At 37.0% G+C, this 27,452-nt stretch overlaps 1 protein-coding gene across 1 annotated transcript; it reads left to right on the top strand.

The window, feature by feature from the left end:
- The first annotated feature begins 13,589 nt into the window (after positions 1-13,589).
- Positions 13,590-24,170, top strand: scinla (scinderin like a). The gene is made up of 17 exons (XM_081381544.1): positions 13,590-13,967; positions 15,473-15,658; positions 15,851-16,005; positions 16,725-16,886; positions 16,990-17,139; positions 18,232-18,321; positions 18,437-18,569; positions 18,700-18,788; positions 18,870-19,085; positions 20,390-20,523; positions 20,647-20,737; positions 21,815-21,985; positions 22,070-22,244; positions 22,375-22,490; positions 22,580-22,657; positions 23,210-23,270; positions 23,491-24,170. Exons 2-17 carry the CDS (start codon positions 15,478-15,480, stop codon positions 23,649-23,651), a joined length of 2,163 nt encoding a protein of 720 aa, XP_081237670.1. The 5' UTR covers positions 13,590-13,967; positions 15,473-15,477; the 3' UTR covers positions 23,652-24,170.
- Positions 24,171-27,452: the final 3,282 nt, after the last annotated feature.

Consider the following 27,452-nt stretch of genomic DNA (forward strand, 5'->3'; position numbering starts at 1 on the left):
TGTGGGTAAGTTTAAATGTATAGCGGAGGATCTTTCCGAATTTTAGATAAGACCCGCCCTCTCCACTTTTTGAACAAGTCTGATTGATTCACCAGAATGATTGACAATTAGGAGGACCAATAGTATAGGTGATCCACCCGGAAGTAAAAAATCCTCCGCTATACCTTTAATTAAAAAAGCAACATTTTGAACAAAAATGTTTGTTCAACATTTTTATGACTGTAAAAATGTCCTAACCCCCCTCCCCAAAAAAGAATACAACGTGCCAAATGAATACTTTTATCACTTGTTTCTGCTCCTTTTGCCTGTATTTTGATCGGGAAATTCTGTACTCTTTCAGAAGAAGCGTAATAGCGCCCCCTACCGTATAACAATGTAATTTCAGTCAATGGCAGGGAAGTGTTGTCTCATAAATGACGGAAAATTCCCTCAATAGCCGCAGAGTAAGTAGGCCTATTGATGTCACTACAAAACATTTTCTTGTAGAGACATCAATAAAACCTTGTGAAATACTGAACAGTCTTATGACACGGGAAAGATTAATTCGTTTTTGAGCTGGAGGCTGGAGCTGACAAGACTCAGGTGGTCAATAACTGCATCCAGAAAGTGAGTTTTAGATTAAATATGAAAAATAAATATATAAATAAAATGAATTCAATGTATGTTCTCAAGACTCAACAGTTCTAAGTTATATTTATTTATGTAGTTTTTTAATTGTTCAAAAACGTGCATATGATTTGTGCTCAGATAAGGTCTAAGTTGTACAGTCATGTGCAGGGCAGTGAGATCATGGACTGGTGAATCCAAGCTATTATAATCTTATGGACTACATAAATTGAATCTTTAGTATTACATAAATTGCATTATGCCTATTTCAGGATTCTTCCCTCTGGCAGGTCATTATGAATCTCAGAATATCAACTTGTTTGTTAGCTGATAAGCATCAACTGTAGCCTACAGAACTCTGGATGGCCTGTGAGTGAATATCATCATATATATTCTTAATATATACTAAAATCTCAGGTGCTTATTTAAATCAAACTCTCTAAACCCTCACTGCTTAGAGAATGGAATATTAATATACTGGAAACTTTGGGTCATTCTCAGGTAAGTAATATAGTCTGATATTATAAAAGAGAAATCATTGAGAAGCATGGTTTTGGTGTTGTTCAGCTTGCATAAATTTATATACTGGCCAGCACGGCGGCAATGTTCAGTTTGGCCTTGTCCAAATTAGAGTTTCAAGGAGGTTTATCACCCTCTCTCATTCCCTTCTTTCAGTTTCCTATAAGAATGACTTTTATACTGCTGGAAAAAATCTCACTCTTACAGAGCCTTTTTTTCTGATTAAAACAACTTCACTTCAGACTTGCAATCTATTGTCTCAGACTAATATTTTTATGAATTCTGAATAATCTTTGTTAATATTTTAGTAATGTTTTGAAAAAAATATTTTAAAATTTGTTCTGATCTTTTCTGTCTTAATTGCAAATCTATCGCAATGCTTTTAAACCAATAATAATTATTATTGAAAATAATAATAATAATAATGGGTTTAATCATTTTTTGCATGTGCTACTCCTACCATGGTCTCCATCAAATGTTTTACGGTCATCATAGTCATAATAATGTTATGAATATTTGTTTGTGCTTTGATTAAGATCAAGAGTTGGATCTATAGCTAAAAACAATGGAGTAAAACAATTGTAAATCAATTTATTTTGTGGACAGCGGATTTAAGAGATGAAACATTTGGAAGTGGACATGCAAACAATGAAAGGCCTACAAAAAAAGAAAGAAATCTAGACTATAGAACCTCACTCATCCAAAGCCCCCACACACTGTTAGCAGCAGACACCATTCATGCTGATACATGTTCAAAACCATGCAGGAAACTTGCATCTATATTTGTAAAAGAATTTTCATTGGAGGTGTACACTAAAATATGTCTGATAAGCAACACTGCAGTGCACCTATGAAATGTTGTGTGGTTTGCTGTATTTTTATGTGGATGTGCTGAAGGACTCAGATGTGTTAAAAAATGTAGTCATGTACTATCTTAAAGCACAATTAAGTGGCCTTTTTTTTATTAATGTTGTATTATGTGCAAATACACTTTTAAAATTTAAAGGACACATATAGATTCAAAACATTTAAGCGACTGTTTTTTTTTTTCAAAATGGTGGCCCTAATCCAATCGGCATACATAAAGGGTTTCAGACTCATTAAAGGTAGGATAGGCAATGTTTTTCATAAACACTTTTTGTTATACTGGTTGAAACTCTCTTCACATTCTGATAGCAATCACTAATAGAAGTGGTGTAAATATATATATATATATATATATATATATATATATATATATACATATATAAAAAGTGCATAAATCTTCTGTGGAAGTCTCAGGACCAAAATACGGTTGCATTGCATTCGAATGTCCATACCTGCCTGTCAACCTGTATTTCCATACCTCCGCACACCCTGCTCGTGCAGACATCACACGTCATCAGCTCATTCCATAAGGCTATGCATAGTTATAACCTGTTTCCCAATTCAGAGGCTGCATCCTTCGAAGGTCGGACCGAGCGTTGTTAACTGGGACGGTCTTGCACAAGGAAGATTGTTCTTGTCGCCTAGTACCTGTGACAGCTGCCACTTGTGAACTTGGTTCACAAACTGTCTAAATATGTTCACCATGGTACATTTCTCTATAATAAAGAGTTTAAACGATTTATAATTGCATCTTAGTAAGATACTGTATGTCAACGTGAACGGCTTAAAGTTTTTTTTATTTTTAGATATTTATGTAAGCTGAAACCCACTACTTGCGTTTAAAAGTGCCACAATTTAAAATAAATAAATAAATTCTGTTGTCACTGGCACACAATGAATTCTGGGGTTTGCAAGGCCGTGAAGGATCCATCTGTTGTATCCTTCATTGCACGAGAAACGTAGGACGCATTTGGAGGCTGCGTTTGAAGGAGCTTTCGAATTGGGACAGCCTTCGTCACACCGCAGTTGGCCTTCAAATGTGGCCTTCGAACAATGCAGCCACTCCTTCTGCAGCAGTAGACAGACAGTCACAGAGCGCTGCAAACAAACAGCAGCCATCTTTTACAGTTCCTCCTGAACTAAGCTCATGCTGTGTTCACGCCATGTCGTAATTACGGTAATTATGAGATGATAACCTATGACGTTCTATTCTGAGCTGTTCTCTGAGCACGTCCTCAGACTCGAAAATATGCATTTCTATAGCAACACTATCAACGCCGCAATTAACTATTTTAAAAACTTTAAAATAACTTTAACTATTTTAAAAACTTTCAACTTAAAACTCATAAAACTGCTTCAATTTTTTTGGGCTAGTCTTTCTTAAGCCAACATCAAAGTTTGTCTACAAACTTTACTACCTAGTTGTAATGTTATGTGCTTTGAGACATGAGAGACATGATCTCTCGTGGAGCTTTGCAGACTCTTCTCTGGCTGTGCGATGAATGTGTTTTGGAGGAGGCGTGGCTTTGAAGAAGCTCTGAACGGAGGGGGTGGGATTTTATGATTTCAAAGCTAGCTTGCTATTGCTAGCCTCTCCGAAGTTGACTATTCTACCTTTAAAGACCCCCTGTGGTGAAAAGTTTTTAATTTTTTTAATGTTGTCTATGTGGTGTTTTAAATTTGCTTTAAGACAAACCATGTGTAAATTATTATTACCACACATTATTAGCTGTTAGATAACGTAGTCAAGCAAAAGGCTAAACATATTAATTAACGTTATGATATACCATTGTGCAGCGTTTACTGCTGTAACTTGAGTAAAGTTGACCGAGTGGATCTCTGAGCTGGTGTGAATAAGTGGAGGCGGGGCTAATTTACATATTCATGAAAAACCTGTGCACCTGTGTCCTACTTCATACATCCACTAAAATTACCTTAGGCCAATTAGGTAGAGGTTGCAAAAAATGGCCATTTTAATTAGGATCATTTGTTTGCAAATACCACTTTGTTATTTCGATATTTTGTATCAAATGCAGTGGCGTTCATACAGTATGTAAGTAGGGGCTTAAGTGTCAAACTGCTTTTTGGGGCCAGTGTATGAGCATGTTTATTGTTTGACTCTATAATTTCTATTAATAGTCAAGAAACAGAATGAATGTGATGTGGTTTTAAATACCCAAGACAACTCTAAATTTTAGACCAAAGACATTTTGGTAATGTGACTTCATGTGATCACAATCAGGCCATTGTTGCATGTTTTCTTCAAACTAGACATACAATTGTTCTATAGAAGTACAAGAAAAGAGAAGTAGGATCACAGGTCTTGTGTCTCTCAGATTAGCATCAAAACAAACCGCACAATCTGTCATACATTTGAGCAGCCTTTTCCCAGCCCTTTTGATAACTGTTTACATTTAATTAGATGGTTTGCTTTTTCGTAAACAGACTGCATTCCTACGACACATCTGAGTCAAAAAGGAGATTGCGCCTTTGCTGTATCAGCGTCTAAACTTTGGAACAGTTTGCCTAAACATATTAGAGACGCTGATACTGTACAGAATTTTAAACTACAACTCAAAACACATCTGTGTTCAATAGCTTTTAATCAGTGACAATTTTATTATATGTTGCTTGTGTGATGCTTGTTTTTATTGTGTGACATTGTAAGCACATTGTTTTAAAGGGATAGTTCACTTTGAAATAAAATTTTCGTATGTTTTAGCTTACCTCAAGGGCATCCAAGATGTAGGTGTCTTTGTTTCCGCAGTAGTTTGTGATATTTTTAGGTCAAACCGTTCTTGTCTGTCAGTCGTATAATGCAGGTCTATGGTCACCACCTCAAAGAGCATGCACAGAGAAGTCCAAATTAAACAATTCCCCATCGTAAGTACACATTGATGGCCTAAGACACGAAACGAGCGGTTTGTGTGAGAAAACGAACAGTATTTATATAGTTTTTACCTCTACACAACCACGTCCAAGTGATCTGAGGGCTTAGTCTGCGCAAGCGCCGGAAAGTGTACAAGAGGTAAAAATGATATAAATACTGTTCGTTTTCTCACACAAACCGCTCGTTTCGTGTCTTAGGCCATCAATGTGTACTTATGATGGGGAATTGTTTAATTTGGACTCTGTGCATGCTCTTTGAGGTGGTGACCATAGACCTGCATTATATGACTGACAGACAAGAACGGTTTGACCTAAAAATATCAAAATTGAAACTACTGCGGAAAAACAAAGACACCTACATCTTGGATGCCCTTGAGGTAAGCTAAAACATACCACAATTTAAAGGGATACTTCAGGATTTAGCATTAAGCTTTGTATTAGTAAAAAACCTGTAGTATTTTCAAATTACCATGCTTTTCACCCTCATATCCCCCTGAGACGAGAGATTTATGTATTTTTTGTCTGAAAAAAATCTTCCGATGACGCAAAAATCGTCATTTTGCGTCATCGGAGGATTTAGTAGGGGCTGTTCCGCATATTTTCAGCCCGCCCATAGAGGGTGGGATCTCACTCACAGAATGTACACACAGTGTCAGCTTTGGAAGCTAAGCTAGCAGGCTCTTGTTCTGTGGAGAAAGCTGAGTAGTAGGGGTTACCATCCTCTTTTTCCCGGACATGTCCAGCAGGCGAGATCGTTCAAAATGTCCGAGATTCAGCTTTTGCGTTCTGCGGTCGCCATTCATTGTTTACATAGTACACCTTTTGTTTCAATCTAACTGAATTCATTTCGATTGGTGAATCTGAATGTAGTGTTTACATGAACGCTAAACAAGTGATCGGTTGATGTGCGTTTTACCATTGCTAAGAAAATTAGTTCTTAAAATTGCGTTCTCCCGCGGCCGTCAGCCTCGTCCTGCTCGCCACAGTAAACATAATGAATGGCGACTGTAGAACGCAAAAGCCGAATCCCGGACATTTTGGGCGATCTCGAAATCCAGGGCAAACTCGTCACGGAGACTCACTAAGTTAGTAGCCTAACCTTCTTGTTGTTTTCAACTGCGCTCTCTAACCGGTAGGCGTGGCTTCCTAGGGCAGCGAAGCAAGTGCATTCTGGGAGTTGTTGTCTTTCATCCACATAAGCCAAAAATACATTTTCTGGCTTTTCTCAGTCTAGAAAGCTCAGAATTCAAAAATTTCTTCACATTTCTTCTACATAAATGACCTATTTTAAATACACATTCATCTTTCCAGAGGTGAAGTATCCCTTTAATTTCAAAGTGAACTATCCCTTTAATTGTGCTATATAAAGTTGCTATTGCTATTACAATGAATTATAATAGTTAAATTATTCACAGATGTTTTATGAGTGCATTCTTGTTTTGTTGACAAAATACCAAATAACCAATTAGGCTTCCTGTACTAGTGAACTCAATAAAAATCCAACTTTACAGTCATAGTACTTTTCCATTTCTAGTCAGAACTGATTACAGCGTATTATCTGTTCACACATGTTCAAATGGCGGTCGTGTGAGTGAGACGTGGCATTAGTATGGCTGTGCCGTGAAGTCTGGTGGCATTAGTATGGCTGTTCCGTAAGATCCAAGAATCAGCAACAGGAAATGAAAGTGCTGGAGCATCTGTTGGCCATTCCGCACATGTGTTGCTCCCAAATCTCTCTGAGATCCACATTCACAAGGACAAAGAGCACTTGAAAACTCTACAGGTCAACCGTTATTTATTTGGATCGATATAGGGAGGGTCATTGCTGTCTTGTATTTGAGCTACATTTTCTTTTACATGAGATGGACAATACTATCAAATCCAGCAGTGGCAGGGGGGTACATTTTTTGGGGGGACAGGGAGCCAGGGTAAATTTCCATTGGCCCAGGAACAAATGTAGCGATGCAGAGAGAATAAACGTTTTCTTCAGGGATTCACATCCAATCCTTTCGAAATCTTTTATGAAATTGGACATTTAATCGCTTCACAGGCCAGTTTGTGATATAATGATGATCTGAAACTGGTACATCTAACAAGATTTTTGATTATTTTGAAATAGCATCCATCAGAATTGTTGAATAATCGTTTATAAAGACTGATTCATCGACATTCCTAAAGGCACGCTCTGCTCACACTCCTCCGGTCTGAAGACAATAGGATTAAATCCCTGTCTTTTGTTGCAGTTAGGCACCGGAGCACAGTTTTGTATTTGTGAATATGTGCGTGAAAGGGGTTTGTGTAAGTTCTGGCGGCCGGAGTGTGTTACTGATCACTTCAGGAGGTGTGTGTGTGTGTCAGTGTCTTAGTGTATACATACACATGTGTGCAAGCATGTGTACAGGTATGTACTTCTGTGTGTGCGTGATCTTGTATGAAGGGCGAGTGTGTTTGAAGGGTAGACAATAGCAGAAAATGCTGAGGTTGCGGTGAGGGGCTTAGGGATTCTGCAGCCCTTCCCCCTATAGTGTTTAGTCATGAGAGGGTCCGGCCCATGCAGGTGCACGCATTCCTCTGCCAGACAGCCATGTGAAAAGTGCCAAAAAACAGGACAGATACAGACAAATCTGATCCACCAAATCAATTTTTTTCCATACAGTGGAATCCACAAGTCCAAAAGTTTGAAGACACTTTGAAAATCTGGGATTAAAAATCTAAATTAAATCTGGAAATAAAAAGAATGGGTGTCATTCACTAATATCTGTGTAGATTATTCATATTTACTGAATACGAATAGGAGAGCTTCTCATGAAAAAAGCCTAATTCACATTAGTGTTGTGTCACGATACTGGAATCTCGATAACTTTGATACAATACGTACCTTGAAAAACATATTGCTCAATACCACAGGGAAAAAGCAGCCTACAGCAACATTAAGGACACGTGAAATTATATTATATTATATTATATTATATTATATTATATTATATTATATTATATTATATTATATTATATTATATTATATTATATTATATTATATTATATTATATTATATTATATTACACTCACCTAAAGGATTATTAGGAACACCTGTTCAATTTCTCATTAATGCAATTATCTAATCAACCAATCACATGGCAGTTGCTTCAATGCATTTAGGGGTGTGGTCCTGGTCAAGACAATCTCCTGAACTCCAAACTGAATGTCAGAATGGGAAACGAGTGTGGCATGGTTGTTGGTGCCAGACGGGCCAGTCTGAGTATTTCACAGTCTGCTCAGTTACTGGGATTTTCACGCACAACCATTTCTAGGGTTTACAAAGAATGGTGTGAAAAGAGAAAAACATCCAGTATGCGGCAGTCCTGTGGGCGAAAATGCCTTGTTGATGCTAGAGGTCAGAGGAGAATGGGCCGCCTGATTCAAGCTGATAGAAGAGCAACTTTGACTGAAATAACCACTCGTTACAACCGAGGTATGCAGCAAAGCATTTGTGAAGCCACAACACGCACAACCCACAACGCACAGGCGGATGGGCTACAACAGCAGAAGACCCCACTGGGTACCACTCATCTCCACTACAAATAGGAAAAAGAGGCTACAATTTGCACAAGCTCACCAAAATTGGACAGTTGAAGACTGGAAAAATGTTGCCTGGTCTGATGAGTCTCGATTTCTGTTAAGACATTCAGATGGTAGAGTCAGAATTTGGCGTAAACAGAATGAGAACATGGATCCATCATGCCTTGTTACCACTGTGCAGGCTGGTGGTGGTGGTGTAATGCTGTGGGGGATGTTTTCTTGGCACACTAGGCCCCTTAGTGCCAATTGGGCATCGTTTAAATGCCACGGCCTACCTGAGCATTGTTTCTGACCATGTCCATCCTTTTATGACCACCATGTACCCATCCTCTAATGCACCACGTCACAAAGCTCGAATCATTTCAAATTGGTTTCTTGAACATGACAATGAGTTCACTGTACTAAAATGGCCCCCACAGTCACCAGAACTCAACCCAATAGAGCATCTTTGGGATGTGGTGGAACGGGAGCTTCGTGCCCTGGATGTGCATCCCACAAATCTCCATCAACTGCAAGATGCTATCCTATCAATATGGGCCAACATTTCTAAAGAATGCTTTCAGCACCTTGTTAAATCAATGCTACGTAGAATTAAGGCAGTTCTGAAGGCGAAAGGGGGTCAAAAACAGTATTAGTATGGTGTTCCTAATAATCCTTTAGGTGAGTGTATATTATATTATATTATATTATATTATATTATATTATATTATATTATATTATATTATATTATATTATATTATATTATATTATACACAATTTCTATTTCTATCATAGCATTTGTACTTAAAAACTATTTAAATATATATATTTTAAATGAAAAAAAAAAACTATTATTAAAATATTAGGTAATACTTTACCGTGTTATGTTTCATATACTTACTGTAGTAATTAGCGCATTATCATACAGGTATAAATTCATTTTTAATTAATTATTAAATAGTTTAATTAAGGTGCTAATTGTGCTAACATGCCATGACAGAGTTCAAGATAAACCTCATTACTACTGGAGCTGCCAGTTTGCTATGGTTTCAAATTAAACAGCAAGCACCAACTACGCAAAAGCGCCCTTCCAGAGTGTCCGAATTCACTCACTCGTTTTAATTCACTCCTTCAGTGAACTATATTAGTGGAGTAATGTAGGGAAAAGGAAATAAGTTGGTATAGTGGGCGATTTTGAACACAGCTCTGGTGTGTGCCAGTTTGTTCCCTAAGTTACTGATTACGTTTACCTGCTGTTTATTTCATTTCCTCATTACCACTCCTTCTGTATTTAATCCCTTAGTTCTCCTCATTGTTTTGCTTGCCTCTGTCGAAAATGAGATAATGATATTGAGGGAATGCTCTCTGCAAATAGTATACGTTCATCAAATGCTTTCGCTTCAAATCCGCTAAATCCCAGCGTCATTCCGTTTGTTGGCAAACCACTAAATGCCACTAACCTTTGTCAGCAAAAGCCTCTAAGTCCACAGAACCAACCAGAAGACGCAAATCGGATCATATAATTTAAAGATGAATGATGGCGTGCTTGTAAATAAAATTGTTACAGTGGCAATAATGACAGGATCTGTGAGTAGCATGAAAACACAACAATGTATTGTATACTGCTGTAACTCTGATAGAAACGGACATAACCTACATTAAAGAACAGCTACTACACGGACGTTAAATTCAGAATGTGTTCAGAATGTGTGAATTCATTCTGAATTCTGCTTTCATCATTTGCAATGTTTCCAGTTGCATCTTTAGTGATTTTGCAACTGTTTACTATGTATTGTTGTCCATAGAGTTGGACTTTTTTTGCAAAATAAAGCTAACATGGACTTAGCTGGTTTTGCACATCAAATTAGTTAAATACCAATTAATTGACTAAAGTGACATTTAACAAAGTGACAACCTAACCCTAAAGTAAGCATCCGTTGTTAATAATTATTACTCAGTACTTAAATGTATGATTACACTGTAACACAGACACCTTAAAATAAAGTGCAACCTAACCAAATATGTCTGCTATTCATTGATACAATGTGCAACATAATGTAGCCTATAAAAGTGCAGTTATACCTGTAGGTTTACTTTTATTAATGCTAACCGCTCTGTTTACACCCTCTATTGTAGTCAATGGAAACGTTTGTTTGTGAGCCTGTGGTTAGAGTAAGTTTGTATCATTGCAGTACCAGTTTCAAGAGACACATGTCACAGCTTCCTTAAACAGGATGTTTAAAGATAAGTTACAGAGAGTCTAAAACTGGTCTTACACATTCATCACTTCAGGGTAGTGGTTTTGTTTTGTGGTTCTGCATAATCCAGCTGTATTTCAACATTTAAATATTAAGAAATAAGGGATACAAAGTTTCTTTGTTTATTCTCTCACCTTTATTTTAAGGTGATGTTGTTACAGTGTAATTACACAAATAGGTACTAAGTAATATTAATTAACTTATGGGTTAAGGTTGTAGTATGGTTGAGGGTTATAGCTTTTGCATTATTCACTGCAGTAAAACATGTAACTACTGTATGTCACCTTACCTCAGTATTTAGGTTAAACCACTGTAGTCACTATTTCAATGATGCTTATAACTTTCTGGGCCTTGAAAGTGACAATTATGTTGGAGTCTATGGCATGGGGGGTGGGGGGTTTGGAACGACATGAGGGTGAGTAATTAATGACAGAATTTCAATTAAAAATGTTGGTGAACTATCCCTTTAAAGTGTGTAGTGCAATTACAAATGTAATGGAAACCAGTCAGGAAGTGTTCAATAGTTGTAGAGCTCTAGCAAAAAAGGTATTTTTCAGTCTTGTGGTACGAGAGTAAACTGTATCTCCTACCCGAAGGGAGGAGATCATAGAGGTAGTGTGCAGGGTGAGTTGGATCTCTAATAATTTTGGAGGTTCTGCTCCGATATCTGGACAAATAAATGTCCTCAACTGAAGGTAACTGTGTGCCGATGATATTTTGTGCCACTTTGGTAACTCACTGCAAAGCCCTCTGTTCCTCTCTTGTACAATACCATACCAGGATGTAATGCAATATGTCAGGACACTCTCCCCTGCACATCGATAGAAGTTCACAAGATGTTTCTGAGGCAATCTAGCTTTCTTTAATCATCCCATCATGAATGAGAAATGAAAATAAAGACGTTGCTGTGACTTTCCAATGTGTAGTCCAAGAAAAATCCTGTAATGTTCAACCCCAAGAATTTAAAAGAGGTGACTCTCTCCACAGCCACTCCATTTATGAACACAGGACTCAGATCAATTGTCCTTGTCTTACTAAAATCCACCACTATCTCCTTTGCCTTCTTGATGTTAAGAAAGAGATTATTGTTGGAACACCATGCTGTCTGATTTCGTAGTTCGTCCCTGTATGCGTACTCATCATTGTTTGTGATCAAGCCAATGATTGTTATATCATCTGCAAATTTTACAATGGTGTTTGTTACATGGGCATGTAGGCAGTCATGAGTGAAGAGTGCATATAACAGGGGAACACCAAGGTAAGACTTGAGGAAGTGCACTTCCTTAGTCTGACATGTTTAAAGTAATTTCCTTTCCCATCATTTCGATGACAAAATTGATAATATATTGGAAATTATATTTGTTGTTTGTTCAGAATGGCAACAATAGCAAAAATTCTCCTGTGATGCATGTAATGTTAGACATTGTTGGACAAATTGCGTGACAAACTTATGTGCAATGTTTCTTATAGGCTAGTTAGTTAGCAGAATGTCTAAAGTGGAACATAGAAATAAAATGTTACCAAGTTTAGAATGTGCCCATAGTTTTGGCCCTAGACAAAAAAAAATCTGTTTTATGCATAATTGTGAGCACTATGTTTCTGTTATGGAAAACAGCCATAGACAGTTGAGGAAACACCACTACAAGACTAACTTTAGCACAGAGAGCCTGTGACTCTGACTCACTCTGACTCACTCACTCCACTCAAGATCACGCCACTCCTCCTGTTATTCTCTCATTTCAGTCCTCATGTCAGACCTTCATGTTTTAAATCCACAGGCCTTTGAGCAAATCTTTAGGCAGATTTTACCTTGAGCTTTCCGAAACTCAAGTGATGCGCCTATGATTTCTTTACCCTTCACTTTATGGAATGCCTGAGAAATCCTATTGGTAGCTTCAGGGCATTACAGGGTGGATCTGATGAGAATATTAAATAGAAAGCTTGGGCACTCCTTGGTGTCTTGATGGAATATTTCAGATTCTCTAGAATATTACAGTAAATATTACAGGCTTTTTGTTTCTGTCAGCTTCTGTGAGAAAGATTCTCGGGTCTGCAGGTGTAGCAGAGCTCAGAGAAAGCTTTGAGATTGTAATGACATTGGAGAGCCACGAGGGCTGGGTGGAGGAGTGTAGGCAAATGCAAGATCAGGGTAGGGCGGTGCATATAGTCAGAGAGCGTTATGGTGCGACTGATGTGGGGAAGAGGGAATTGTTTGCTGTGCTGTGAATTTAAGGTGCATTAAGCACAAACAAGTAAACCTGACTGGAGCTATAATTACATGAAAGGTGTGGTCTCACTTTCACTGATGAGAGAATGCCACCTCACTGGAAATATGTGTTGTGAGCTTGACCTTAAATGTGGGAACAATGTTTCACTTTAACTGCCAACTGCAAAAATAATGTTGAATGATACTGTACAGTGAACAAATAATGCACATGTCAATAAATAAAAGGAAAATAGAAGAGGTGAACACCTTTCTTTGTCCTTTGCATGCACTAAAATGTTTGACGTGTTTTTACACAGCATTTGAGACATTTACAATTCCGTACCTCAGACCGGATGACATGAATCACACATTCAAATAATTACAGTAGCCTACATTACATTTATTTTGCATTGTCTACAATATGAATGCATTTGATATTGACATGGAATGCACAAGAAAAATACAAATAAAACATTGAACTTTATCTATGCTTATGTTATGGTGATGAGCCATTTAAAGTATGGAACATCTGACCACATTTTTTCAAACTGCATTTTGCAAAACATTTTAGATTTATTATTACTAATAATAAAATATTTCAGTCATACCCAAAAATATACACAAATATATCCCCTTTATCATTCACATCAATGCTTCAAGTATATTGATGTTTTTTAACTGCCTGCTGCACCCACCATATTGTTTTATAATGCATTTAGTTGTGTAGGCTAATGCATGTTGCACTGTTCTGTGTCTATAGGCCTATAAGAAGAAAGAATAAGGCGTAATGCTAGTTTATGGTGTGATTTGGGTTTGGGGGGAGTGAGATGACTTCGTGCCATAAAGTTGCATAATGTGGGTTTAGAGTTTAGCCTAAGGGGAAGAGAAACAGAGAGAGTCATTGGCTGAGGACTCGGATCTGCCTCTCCCCTAAAAATACGGCAGATCATTTAAAGTCGGCTTGCCTCCATTGAAACTTGTGAAACTGAATCTGGACTAAACCAGGAGCAGCTTCTCAACCCAGATCTGTTCTTCATCGCTTTCTGCGCATTTTCTTGACCAGGAAGGTAAGAGAACTAAACAACCATCACTTTTAGTCTCGTAGGCTACTTTAGTCTCCGAAGGACAGCTGAGTTCAGAATAAAATATGCATTTATCTCGGTTATCAATATATATATATATATATGAACATTTCTGGAGTCTTTATGGGTTGTTTCACGGTAGAGGATTTTTTTTTTCTTTGCTTGCATTTTATAGCCTACGCAGATCCAGCTTTATGACGGAGAGTGAATCACAGGAAATAACAGTTTCATTATAAATGCGGACGTGGAGTTCTGCAGACCGCTTTTACACTGCTGTTCACTTTTATATATATATATAATAAATATATAGTTGCCATTATTCCTTTGTACCTACTTTGCAGACATATTTGATCATGCGCGGAACTTTTCCAGAATAAATAATAAAAACTTCAAGCTAAATAAATAACATTTTATTTGCTAAAGTTGAAATCTTATTTAATAATAATAAAAAGTCTAATAGTTCTTATAATTGATTTGTTTATTCAAAATCCCTGCTACTACTTTAAAATGTGGGCGTGTCCATTCAGACACACCCTTACAATATATGGTAACCACCACAGCCTACTTTCCATTAAAAAGTTAGGCATACAACTCATTTGAATTAAATTATTCAAATAAATGAATAATCTCGGCTACGTGGTATTAGAACCGCAATAAATAAAAATATGAATTGGGTAAACAAAAAAGTCACCAATAAATTATGTAATAAAACAGTCTACTTTTTTATGAGTTTTAAGAGTTTGACTTTATCTAATTAGATTCAAAGTGGTTGAAAAAGTGCAATGAACTTATAACTGCAGGGTTTATATTTGCACCATGTGGCTTTGTTCATGTCACCTTAAGTTTAAGGATAAATCGCACTGTCTCTTTTGACACCATGAATCTGTAACTGGCAGATCTAAAGCCCATGCAAAATGTATGTTTTGCATCAAACGTTTCCTGGTAAAGTCAAAGGAACTGGGTACGCATGTCTGCCCACAGCTGTAATAATGCAGCATGACTCATTTGTTGGCTGCCTCACCCTTTTGGGCGGCACACAAATTGTTCTTCAACTGACTACATCCAGCCTACAGCTGATCATGTTTTTTTTTTCATGCAACTGCTAATATACACATTCTCATGTTGTCCTCTGAGAATAAATGCACCTGATGCACCCTGCATTACTCTCAGTGAGTATATTATTTTTACCATGTGCATGCACACATTTGCCTAATATTTATATAAAATATTTTGAATGAAATGGATGTTTACAGTCATTTTCTCATAGAGTATATTAGATGAATGATGAATGCAGACCTCGGTCTGATATGAGTAAACAATAAGGACTCTTGCTATTCCATTTTTTCTTTAATAAGATCCACTGTGCATTTGTTTGATCACCCTCCCAGTAGTTATCAACTTCAAACCATTACGTCTTAGAATTGTTTGGATTTTCAAAAAATAGTCCAGTCATAGTCCAGCCCCAACATTCTTGTGCCGGTATTTTTCAGGAATCATGGTTTTCCACAAGGAGTTCCAGAGTGCAGGTAAAGCTGCTGGCCTGCAAATTTGGAGAATAGAGAAGATGGACCTGAAACCGGTCCCCAAACAGCTCCAAGGAAACTTCTATACTGGAGACGCCTATGTTGTCCTTTACACCACTGCTGCTCCGTCTTACAATGTCCATATGTGGTTGGGTGAGAAGAAGTTACCACATTTAATAATTTAAATCTTTGTCAAATTTGTAATGTCAAAAAAAAAAAAAAAAAAAACTGTTCCCTTTCAAGGACGTGGCACATACATTTTTTTCTTTTCTTATGTAAGCAGATACAGCAACACACCTTGACGCTGTTTTCAGTTTGGTTATTTGTCTGTGTCTGTTTAAACAGGTAATGAGTGCTCTCAGGATGAAGGTGGAGCTGCTGCCATCTTTGCCATGCAGCTGGACGATCATCTGGGTGGAGCACCAGTCCAGTACCGTGAGGTTCAGAACAATGAGTCTGTCACATTCCTTGGCTACTTTAAAACTGGAATTAAGTACAAGGTAATAACCCTTACAGATAGCTGGGGTCATTTTGGTAACATGCTTCATTTTAAATTCAGCTCTCCAATTAAACTTAACTTTTTTCTCATTGGAAATGTATTATGGTGTTTTTGTCAAAAATATGCTGCCAGAAGAAGATAATTTTATCTATGCTAGCATCAATATACCGTACATTACATTTTAGTAATAAATAATAAAGCCTCTTTGAAATTTAATTAAGATCAATGGGTAACAGCAAGTAACAAATGCAAAAATGTAAGAATTCATAAGAAAATCCTATATTGATAGACCACTAATCCAAATAATAATGTGGATGCATCAACATCAATGTATATGATGGGTACATATAAGGCTCTGGGTAGTAGTGTATAACTTTTTTTTTATATACAGATAATAAATTTGTTTATGTAGGAGGATCTCACAAACCACATTCAAATCAATAGTGAAAGCTTTATATGCAATTTTCCCTTGCAAATATCTGGCATATTATGAAATAAGAATTGACTTTTATATAGTATTGCTTTGATAAATATTTCTTTGCTCCCTTTTACATATGTGAAATTTTCCCTTTCAGATTAAGTGCATTTTACTTTTCGCTGTAATGCCCTCTGCAATTTGTTTTCTGTGTATTATGAGAATTTTTTTTATTGTAATGTAACAGGCACGAGACATGTTGGTGTATTTTGTTCAATGGCACATTGTCTTTTTTCCCTACACAGCAAGGTGGTGTGGCCTCTGGGTTCCAGCATGTGGTGACTAATGATATGAACGTGAAGCGTGTGCTTCACATTAAAGGACGACGTGCCATTCGTGCCACCGAGGTGAACATGTCTTGGGCCAGCTTCAATCATGGAGACTGCTTCATCATTGATCTCGGCAAGGTCAGAAATACATGGGGTGAAGTGATTAATAAATGTTTTTAGTGCTGTCCTTTTGAGAAATCCAAAATTCACAACCTCACAAATCATATTACGATTTTCCTAGGACATCTACCAATGGTGTGGGAGTGAGTGCAACCGTTTTGAGCGGCTGAAAGCCTCCGAGGTTGCAATTGGCATTCGTGATAATGAGAGAAATGGGCGCGCCAGTCTGCAAATGGTTGAGGACGGTTCTGAGCCAGAGGCTGTCCTTAGTGTAAGTCTATTCTTCTTCTACAAAATAAAAACTATGTGCCATTATGTTGCAAGTTTAAACATGCAGGGTGTAAGAAGAATGAGGATCTGCTTTGGCAGGACGTCAAGTCATAATTAACATGATCAGCGGTGGCACAGAGTCTTTATTTAATGGAGCACAACATAGTTTAGAGTGAGACCAGTAACATCACTTACCTTCTTGATCAGTTTGTTCTAGTTTTATGAATTGTAAACTAAGGATACTGGTGGCTATGAACTGGTACATCTCTTTCAGACTACTGCTCACTTTGAAAGAGTTTTAAGTCGGCATGAAATGGAAATTCACATCTATTTTATAATGCATGTTATTAATCTTATTTTTAGCAATTCATCCATGCATATATGTAATTTTTAAAACAGTTCATGCCAAACCTCTTCAGTCTTTTAATCCACATAAACTCTGAACCTTTGTTACTATCAACTGCAAACTTGACTTTAAACTGAATTTAAGTCCCAACCTTTGCCTCATTACCTTTACATCATCTGTATGTTCCGAGGGACAAGGTTTGTCTGGTTAGCATGATCCAGTTACAGCATCTACCAGCCTCTATCATATTGTGCCAAAAAACGGTAGTTTTGAGCAACTGTCATTGAAATGAATGGGAATGTTACCAGATAGTTTTCTCCAAATATCATAGACCATCTTTGGAGTTACAGAAACAGGCTTTAGTAATACAAAAAAGACATAGACACAACAGAGACATTGGATAAATTACAACAGAAAGAATCTGTAAACATTCACATGGCAGACACATTTACAGGATATTCAAGTCCATGCATTGTCTGGGAATTGAACTCATGACTTTAGCATTGCTAGCCTAGCATCATGATCTAGTGTTTAAGGTACAGAAACAAAAAGAAAGCTGGAATAAGTTTGTCACAGTTAAAATGAGTAAACAGTAAATAGTAAATAAGGGAATTAGTGTTGCAGTCAGCAAAGAATTCCAGTTCATCTGGTTTTGAGGTTCTGCACTGTGGTCTTTTTTTGTGTCCTGGGTTAACCTCTGCCATGGAGAAAACTGGGGAAACTCCTATTCTATTTGTTTATTTTTAGGCTCTTGGGCCCAAGCCCAACATCCCAGCAGGAAGTCCTGACGATGAGACAACTGACAGAAGCAATCAGAAAAAGGGCTCACTCTACATGGTACATTTATGTATTATGCACATATCAGAGTTACCATGAGCACTGTATTATGCTAACTATGTAGTATTCATGGGATTTTATAAATGTATGCATTTGTGTGTTTTGTCTGGGTTAGGTATCTGATGCTGCAGGCTCTATGAAGACAGCTCTGGTGGCCCAGAGCAGCCCTTTCAAACAGGAGATGCTCAGTCCCAACGAATGCTTCATCCTGGACAATGGAGTGGACAGCAAGATCTTTCTTTGGAAAGGTATGTTCAAATTATAGTTTGATGTCCTAACATTACATATAATGAATTAAGGCTGCAGGGTGAAAGACATAGGCTTCCTTAGATGGCTGCTTATGACTTTATCACAGTTTCATCTATTTGAACCTTTCAGGACCGAGTGCAAACACTGAAGAACGCAAGGCAGCCATGAAGGTCGCAGAGCAGTTTGTCAAAGACAAGAACTACCCCAAAAACACACAGGTATCAGACTCTAGCCTATTAATGGAAGTAGATTAAATAGAAGCCAAATTCTAACCAGTCTATCTAACTTTTTGTGATCAGATCCAAGTTATGCCAGCTGGAGGTGAGACCACACTTTTCAAACAGTTCTTCAGTAACTGGAAGGATAAGGATCAAACCACAGGTCCAGGCCAGGCCTACAGCATTGGCCGCATTGCCCGTGTTCCGCAGATTCCCTTTGACGCCTCCAGTCTGCACTCCAACAAAAAAATGGCTTCCCAGCACGGTATGGTGGATGACGGCTCTGGCAAAATTCAGGTAAAAATATTGACGTTCATCACCCCAAGGATCATAGATTATCCCAGAGAAGAATTAAGGACTGTTCACACCAATAATGACGATAACTATAAAAGCCTCAACACCAATGCGAGATAATGTTGTTTATTATAAGCACGTGCTGATTGGTTGTTTTTATTGTTCATCAGCTGGAAAAAAATAGTTTTCTAACAATTTTGTTTCTCTTGTGCCGTTATAGTTGTAATTTTGGTCTGGACTCTGCTATTCTTTTATATTTAGAACAGTGTGAACGGGCCTTCAGTGTTTTTGAGTCAGGAATTGCCTCAGGAATTGCTAATTGGTTTTAGAATTATGTTTTCAATTTAAAGGTGCAGTCACATTAGAGAAATTTTGTGGGCAAAAAGGCCCTTGTTCATTAACAATAGTGTAGCAATGTGTGAAACACAGCTCACACATTAGCCACTTTCAAACCAAGCAGCTTTCTGGTAGTGAACGCAGCACATTCACGTAGCACAGATTTCTATTGAAATGATTTGATTTCCACCATGAAAATTTGCCAAATAACGGTAAATGTGACTATCTTTGGTTAACATTGCTTAAAGAGACTTTAAAGTAATTTGTCCTATACTGCACATATGTAAAACCTGATTTTTGAATAACTAACAAGTTGCTAAATAAATATTAATAAATAACACAGCTGTTCTAAAACTTAAAGGTATAGCGGAGGATTTTCCCGAATTTTAGAAAAGAACCGCCCTCTCCACTTTTTGAAAAAATGCACATGCGCAACACTCTACCTGCTCCTGAGAGGGAACGCCTATTAAACGCGTGCACGAGAGAGCATGCACGAGCTAATCATAGCTTACATTAACTTTTACTAGCAGTGATTTTAAATGGATTTCTCCAAATAGCATGCCAAACTTTACCTGTCGAGTAGAAACTTCGCGACTGAGGCATCAGTGGGAAGCCCAACCTGTGTTTTGAGCGCACACCATCGTGTGAATCGTGTGCACGAGCACGTACGACGGCCTTACGTAAACATATCACCAGAATGATTGACACTTAGGAGGACCAATAGTATAGGTTACCCACCCGGAAAAAGAAAATCCTCCACTATACCTTAAGTATCGACCTGTTAGCCTAAATTGCTAATGCTGTCATAACATTTATTTAACGTTAACTACAAACTCATAAATGAAGCTCTATTCTAAAGAACCATTTGAATGGGCTGAACTATAATTGCTTAAAATTCAAGATTGCTGTTGATTTTATTGTAAACTACAACACTGCAATTGTATGAAGTACATTGCTCTGGACATCGGCAGGTGTGGCGGGTCGAGGGTGGGGATAGAGTTCCTGTGGACCCATCTAACTATGGGCAGTTCTATGGAGGAGACTGTTACCTGATTCTCTACACCTATCTCCAAGGAAGCAGAGAGCAACACATTATCTACACCTGGTAAGTCAAGACAGTCACAGGATGACATGCCGGAATGTACTCCTTAACCGCCCGATTAGCCAATATTTACCCAATCAAGTCAATATTTAATATTCTAATTAGATTTATTGATTTTCATATCAGGCAAGGACTGAAGTGTACACAAGATGAGCTGGCTGCCTCAGCTTTTCTAACTGTCAAGCTGGATGATTCCATGGGCGGTTCGCCTGTTCAGGTACTACCAAACTTAGGCCTAATTTCTTGAGTCTGTTCATTATTCCATGCTTTTATATATATATCAGTCAAGTAATTGTCTTTTTTTTTTTTTTTGATCTTTATAATCTTGTTGATTATAATGAGAGTTTTCTAGTACTAGTTCTCAAATTCAAAATAATTCCAAAATAGTCTGATGTTTTTTTTCACTTTGGTTCCAAGATATCTTTGTTTCTAGGGATGCACAATATATCTGTACCGTATTGTTATAATTTGCTTTAATTTATTGATATCGATCGATACACTTCCCTTCAAAAGTCTGGGGTCGTTAGGATTTTTTATATTTTTCAAATAAGTCTCTTATGCTGAACAATGCTATATTTAATCTAGCATACAGTAAAACAGTAATATTGTGAAATATTATCATTTAAATATTTTATAATTTGTGTTTTCTATTTTAATATATTTTAAAATGTAATTTGTTCCTGTGATGGCAAAGCGGAATTTTTATCATTACTCCAGTCTTCAGTGTCATCCTTCAGAAATCATTTTAATCTGGTGATTTGATGCTCAATAATCATTTCTTATTATTACTGTTAAAAACATTTATGCTACTTAAAAAAGAAACAGCATTTATTTGAAATATAAATCTTTTGTAACATTAGAAAAGTCTTTACTGTCACTTTTGTTCAATTTAATATGTCCTTGCTAAATTAAAGTATCAATTTTTCTTTAAAAAAAAATCTTACTGACCACAAACATTTGAACACCGCTGCATATTGGTTGAAATTAAATATTATTTTTTAATAATAATAATTTTATGTTAATTTGCCATCATCTAATGCTCACTTAAAGGTAATCTTTAAAAATAATGAACTCTTAATATATGTCAAACTGCAAGAAATTTTAATGTAATGGCAGTACATGAAATGCTGCAATCTTTAAGGATCAGATTACCGTGGCAGATGTCATTGTAATCCTAAATATTTTTCAGATAAATTATGTATCTACTTTCCATTTTTATAAAGGATTTTTTTTTTTTTTCAAATAAATAAATTGGTCTACTTGATTTAGAATTCACCGTTATGTCGTCCTGCAGGTGCGTGTCACTCAGGGCCAGGAACCGGCCCATTTGATGAGTCTGTTCAAGGGGAAACCCATGATCATCCACTTGGGTGGGACTTCACGTAAAGGTGGTCAGAGTCGGGCTGGCAACACTCGCCTCTTCCACATCCGTCAGAGCTCCACCCGTGCAACACGCGCAGTGGAGGTCGGTGATGGCAGCGAACACAAATGTGGACACAGTCAGGAATGACCATCAGGCAATAATCTTCCTCTCTTTCTTCTCACCCAGGTGGAACCTTCTGCATCTAAACTGAACACTAATGATGTGTTTGTGCTGAAGTTTCCTGACGGCCTGTTTCTGTGGAAAGGAGTGGCCGCTTCAGAGGAAGAAATGGCTGCTGCAAAATACATCTGCAGCTTCCTTGGAGGCAGTGTTACGGAAATTTCCGAGGGCAAAGAGCCGGGTGGGTGTCTGCTTTTTAGAAATGTTTGGACACTGTGATTTACACAGTTAAAAGGCATTCCTAACCTAATCACGTTTCCTGCTGCTTTGAACTGAGTGGTCCATTTTATCTGTCTCTTTGCTCTTCTCAGCTGCGTTTTGGTCTGCTTTGGGTGGAAAGAAGGACTATCAGACCTCCAAAAGTCTGCAGAAGAGTGTTAAACCTCCTCGTCTGTTTGGGTGCTCCAACAAGACTGGACGTCTAATTGTGAGTTAACAAAGAATTTGCAACTAATTCAGATTTCTTTGTTAAATGATTGCATTAACTTTACTATACCTCTCCTTTTTCCATTTCAGGCTGAGGAAGTTCCTGGAGAGTTTAACCAGTCTGATTTGGCCACTGATGATGTCATGCTTCTGGATACCTGGGATCAGGTTAGCATTTAAAATACTGATGACTTTAAGTCAACATGAAATTGATTAAAACACTAATTTCGTCTGTAATCTGATAAACTTCTGAGTGAAACAGGATATCCAACCAGAAAAAAAGTAGGATGAGAATAGATTTTATCCATAATCATTTGACTGGTTCTTGAAAAGTGGGCGTTAAACCGGAAAAGAACACAGAATGCAGTTCACTTATAGACCTTAATCAGGGTAGTGGCATATTTATTTTTTGACAGGAAGGAAATCGAGGCTGTGAAGGATAAAAGTACAGTACGTTCAGTGGAGTTTAATGTTGAATACCACATACAGATTGTTAAGCTGACAAAACAAATTTCCAAAAAAGTTGTGAAAATTACATATACAGTGGAAAATTATTATACAGTGGAGGCCATTGTAAAGACTGTAAGTCTATGTTACGTTACATTGTAATCGCTCACAGCCTCATTTTCATTCGTGTTAAATTTAATATGGCGTCTAATGTGGCTAAGGTATATTGCTGAACTTTAAATATAAGCTTCTTTTTTTATCTTCTTCCCTTAGATCTTTCTTTGGATTGGTAATGATGCCAACGAGGTGGAGCGGACTGGCTCAGATCAAATAGGTAAATTAAGATGCTGAAGCACTAACCAACTTAATATTCCCTTCATACCTATGAAAATTACAATTATATCGTTAGGAAAACTCAGTTAAGGCACCAAAAACCAAAATCTCAACTGGATCAGTCCATGTGTACCAAATATGGAGGATTAAGTTTGGTTTAGCATTGGCACTGAATGTAATTCCTGATTGTTAAATGTCATAAAATGTTTCTTTACCATCAGCAAAAGAATATGTGGACTCTGACCCCTCTGGTCGCCGTGGCACCCCAATCATCACTATAAAGCAAGGCTTTGAGCCCCCAACCTTCACTGGCTGGTTCCAGGCTTGGGACTCGAAGATGTGGGATACAGACCCACTGGATCGCATCCGTGCTCGTTTCTAAAACACATAAATCATTATATACCTTTGCATAGCTTCCAGAATACTCACCTTGTGTGTTTCATGGAGTGGTGGTCTGGAAGGGATATGGAAGGAACACAATATGCAAAAAAATACTGCATGATAAACTACAATGTACCGTATTTTGCTACTATTAACGACTTTTTGCCTTGTTGTTTCTGTGCCTTGACTTTGCCTTGTTAGACATTTAAACTCTTTTATATATCTTTTTTATATAATTCTGTATTCCAGTGATGTTTTCGACCACATGGTCATTATGTTTTCATAATTCATGATATGTCATGACTATTAAAAGGAATGAAAAAGGAAAATGTAGATTTTTATAAGCAAGACAACATTTATTTGCAATTGACAATTCAACAGAAATTTGGATTATTAAAAACTGTACAAGTGTACGGATAATGCCTCACAAATATGCAGACTGAAATATAATCTGAGAATATATTGTAGTTGCTAAAAATATTTGAATGTACCTCTGCAATTATTCTGATTCCCAGTATATAATAAAAAAAAATTCAAAAGACTATTGAGTTATGTGTTTGTTAATGTTGGCATTGTTTGAAAGGTCAATTATACACTACTGTTCAAAACTTTGGGGTTAGTAAGATTTTTTTTCTAATGTAACAGTCGGTTGCAGCAAGGAAGAGTAGTTAAGGCAGGATCTAAAGGCAGCAGTCACTTAATAAACTAAAACAATAAACACACAAAAACTTGAACACAGGAGAAAACAACCGACTAAAAATAAATGAGAATGGACGAAGAATGACTCAAACTAAGAGCTCTAAATATACAGAGAAACTAAAGCGCTAAAAGGATGGCTACAAATGAGAAAATTCTAGAAAACATGGAAACAAAGGAAACACAGGAAACAGTGTTACTAAAAATAAAAATGAACAGACAAAACTCTAAACAAGGAACAGGTGAATCAAATCAATCAAACAGTAAGTCATTATGACAATAAAAGTAAATGAGAAAATTCTAGAAGCCATTGAAACAAAAAAGAAAAACACAGGAAACAAAAAGGTTCAAACTAAACGACCAATGAAAGCAAACTGAACATTATAGAATGAAAGAAAAAATAAATTAATACTTTTATATATACTTTTACATTGTTACATAAAGTTTCTATTTTAAATAAATGCAATTTTATTTTTTGCTATTTTTGCTTTCTATGTATTAAAGGATCTTGGGAAAAATGTAGCACGGTTTCCACAAAAATATTAAGCAGCACAAGTCAAGTCATCTTCATTTATATAGCGCTTTTAACAATGTAGATTGTTCCAAAGCGGCTTTACAGTGATAATAGGACATTAAAGTAACAGAGATTGTTTTGGCTTTATAGCAGCTCTAAAATAAAGTTATTGTCCAGCTAAATTTAGTTTTGATTGCCGCAGCGATCATTAGTTATTAACTTAGGGGTCGCTAACACGAAACTGCTTTAACAGAAAACTCTTTTTAAGTTAACAACACTACACAAATATGTAGTTAAAACTGAAGAATAAACGCGAAATTACATTGATGTCTTTATTTAGATTCACCTTTTCCAGTGTCCTTGTTTGCCTTTTCAATAGCTGCTAAACTGATTTTAATTTGAACGCGTTCTTGAGATTCAAAAGTTAATCGGCTAACGTTAGCTCAATTAAGTTAGCTTAGCTATGGCCCGGGTATTTCCCCCTCCAGTTATCTGTTTCATGTGTCAATTTCGTCATATTGAAATCTGTAACTTATTTGTAATTTTATCGTGTAAGTTGTCCGCAGTGTTTGCAGTTTTACAGGTTATAACAAGCTCCTATGTGACATTTAAAAAAGGAAGGATATCCCCAGGCTCCTCTTAAATTTGATATTTGGATCGAGCACAAGACAACAGTAATGGACCCTTTTCACAGACTGTAATTACGCGTTTTAACAACCATCAGTATTGTAAATTGTGCTAATTTATAATATACAGTGTCTGGAAGGCCATATTTTCAATTCCTCCAGGCAGCTATTTTTTTTTGCTCAAATTGCGTTAAAATTTGTATTTTGGGCTTGGTGCAGCAGTTGTAGGCGCGAATTTCTATGGTAACCGGCGCCTCTGGCGTTGCAGTGATGCAGAGCTGTTGAAAGAGAGTTGCGCACAACTTTGATCTTGTGGTCACGTGGTTCATGTAGCTCTCAAAAGAGAGCCTAAGTCCTAAGTCCCCCCCCCCTAAGTCCTAGTAAAATAAAATATTTAAATAAAAAATAAATAATGGTTTACTACATGGAAGGAAAATTCTTAACGTGTAATTAAACGTTGCGTTCATATTCTGGGCTCATCTGATTTTTTGTACATAGCATAGCCTACTTTGTTATGATTTTAGTATCATAATGATTAATAAATGCACGCACAATTATCTGTGAACTTGATTTGAACAAATGCCTTTCAACTTGTGTGTGCAAAATTCAGAATTAAATGAATGTGCAGCAATCTTTACAAATAGAGAGTCTAGGCCTAATGTACTGTTTTAAACTAGCCTACTGCCATTAAAAAAGCGCATTTAGTTAATGTTATGTTATTTTTTTCCATCTGCCTATGTTGATTATGAAAAGTGAACAGCACGAGTAGAGAGACATGGAGCGAGTCGGACATAATTTTGACCACTTCATTAAGTTTTGTTTTGTAGAAAGCCTTTCTTTAAAGTGAATTTCGTTTTGTATAAATTGTATCTTAATTTTAATATTTTTTTTTCATCAAGCAATTGCCTGGATTGAATAAATAAGAATGGGTCAAGTACGTTAACTGGAGCGCATCACATCCTCAAATACCCAAAGCTTGAAATGTCTTTAAACGAAATAATTCAAAACAAAAAAATAGGCTACTCTCTTATGTAATCCATTATGTGCATTTCTCTCTATATAGGCGCGTTTACTACGAATATGGCGATCGTCAACTTCATCTTTGCCATGCACAGACACTGACAGAAAACACTATTTTATAAATAAAAATCAGTGCACGCGTTTTAATAAAATTAAAACTTTAATTGTGATCATTAAAATAATTGAATATTAAATATTTTGTGGCCAAGTTTTGCTCATTTATTAATAATAATAATATATATATATATATATATATATATATATATATATATATATATATATATATATATATATATATATATATATGTGTGTGTATATATATACACACACACACATATATGTGTGTGTGTGCCCTCAGCACATGCGTTAAAAATTATCCGGCGCCCCCCCTGACTGCAAGAAACAGTTTGCAAGAAACTTTTTAACTGCAAGATACTACAGCGTTGGCTGTTGTCTACTGGCTATTTAAATCTAGCGGGTTTGTCTCGTGCATGGTCTCGTGTCGCAAATACAATGACACTGGTAGTGACGATTCTGTCTGACCAATCAGTGATCTTCAGTGTTTTCACGTCACATTTTAGTATCGGTACGGTACGCTTGGAACCTCAACAGAGGTAGTACCATTTAAAGCGAGCCGTACCGTACCATACCATGCAGTGGAAATGCGCCATAAGTGAGCCGTACCGAACCGAGCCGTACCGTACCATGCAGTGGAAAAGCGCCAAAGCGTGCCGTACCGAACCGAGCCGTACCGTACTATGCAGTGGAAAAGCGCCATAAGGGACTGAAACTTGCTGGCCCACGTCACCACGTATCACACATGACCAGAGTCGCCCAATAGTGAGCCTACGTGGTGACGTGCAACACAGACGTGCTACGCTTAAACACTACGTGAAAAGACCCGAGGCCCAGAGAGAAGGAAATGAAAAGTGGAATAAAGTCGTTA

This window comes from Scardinius erythrophthalmus (assembly GCF_964197995.2).
Source record: "Scardinius erythrophthalmus genome assembly, chromosome: 12".
NCBI lineage: Eukaryota > Metazoa > Chordata > Actinopteri > Cypriniformes > Leuciscidae > Scardinius > Scardinius erythrophthalmus.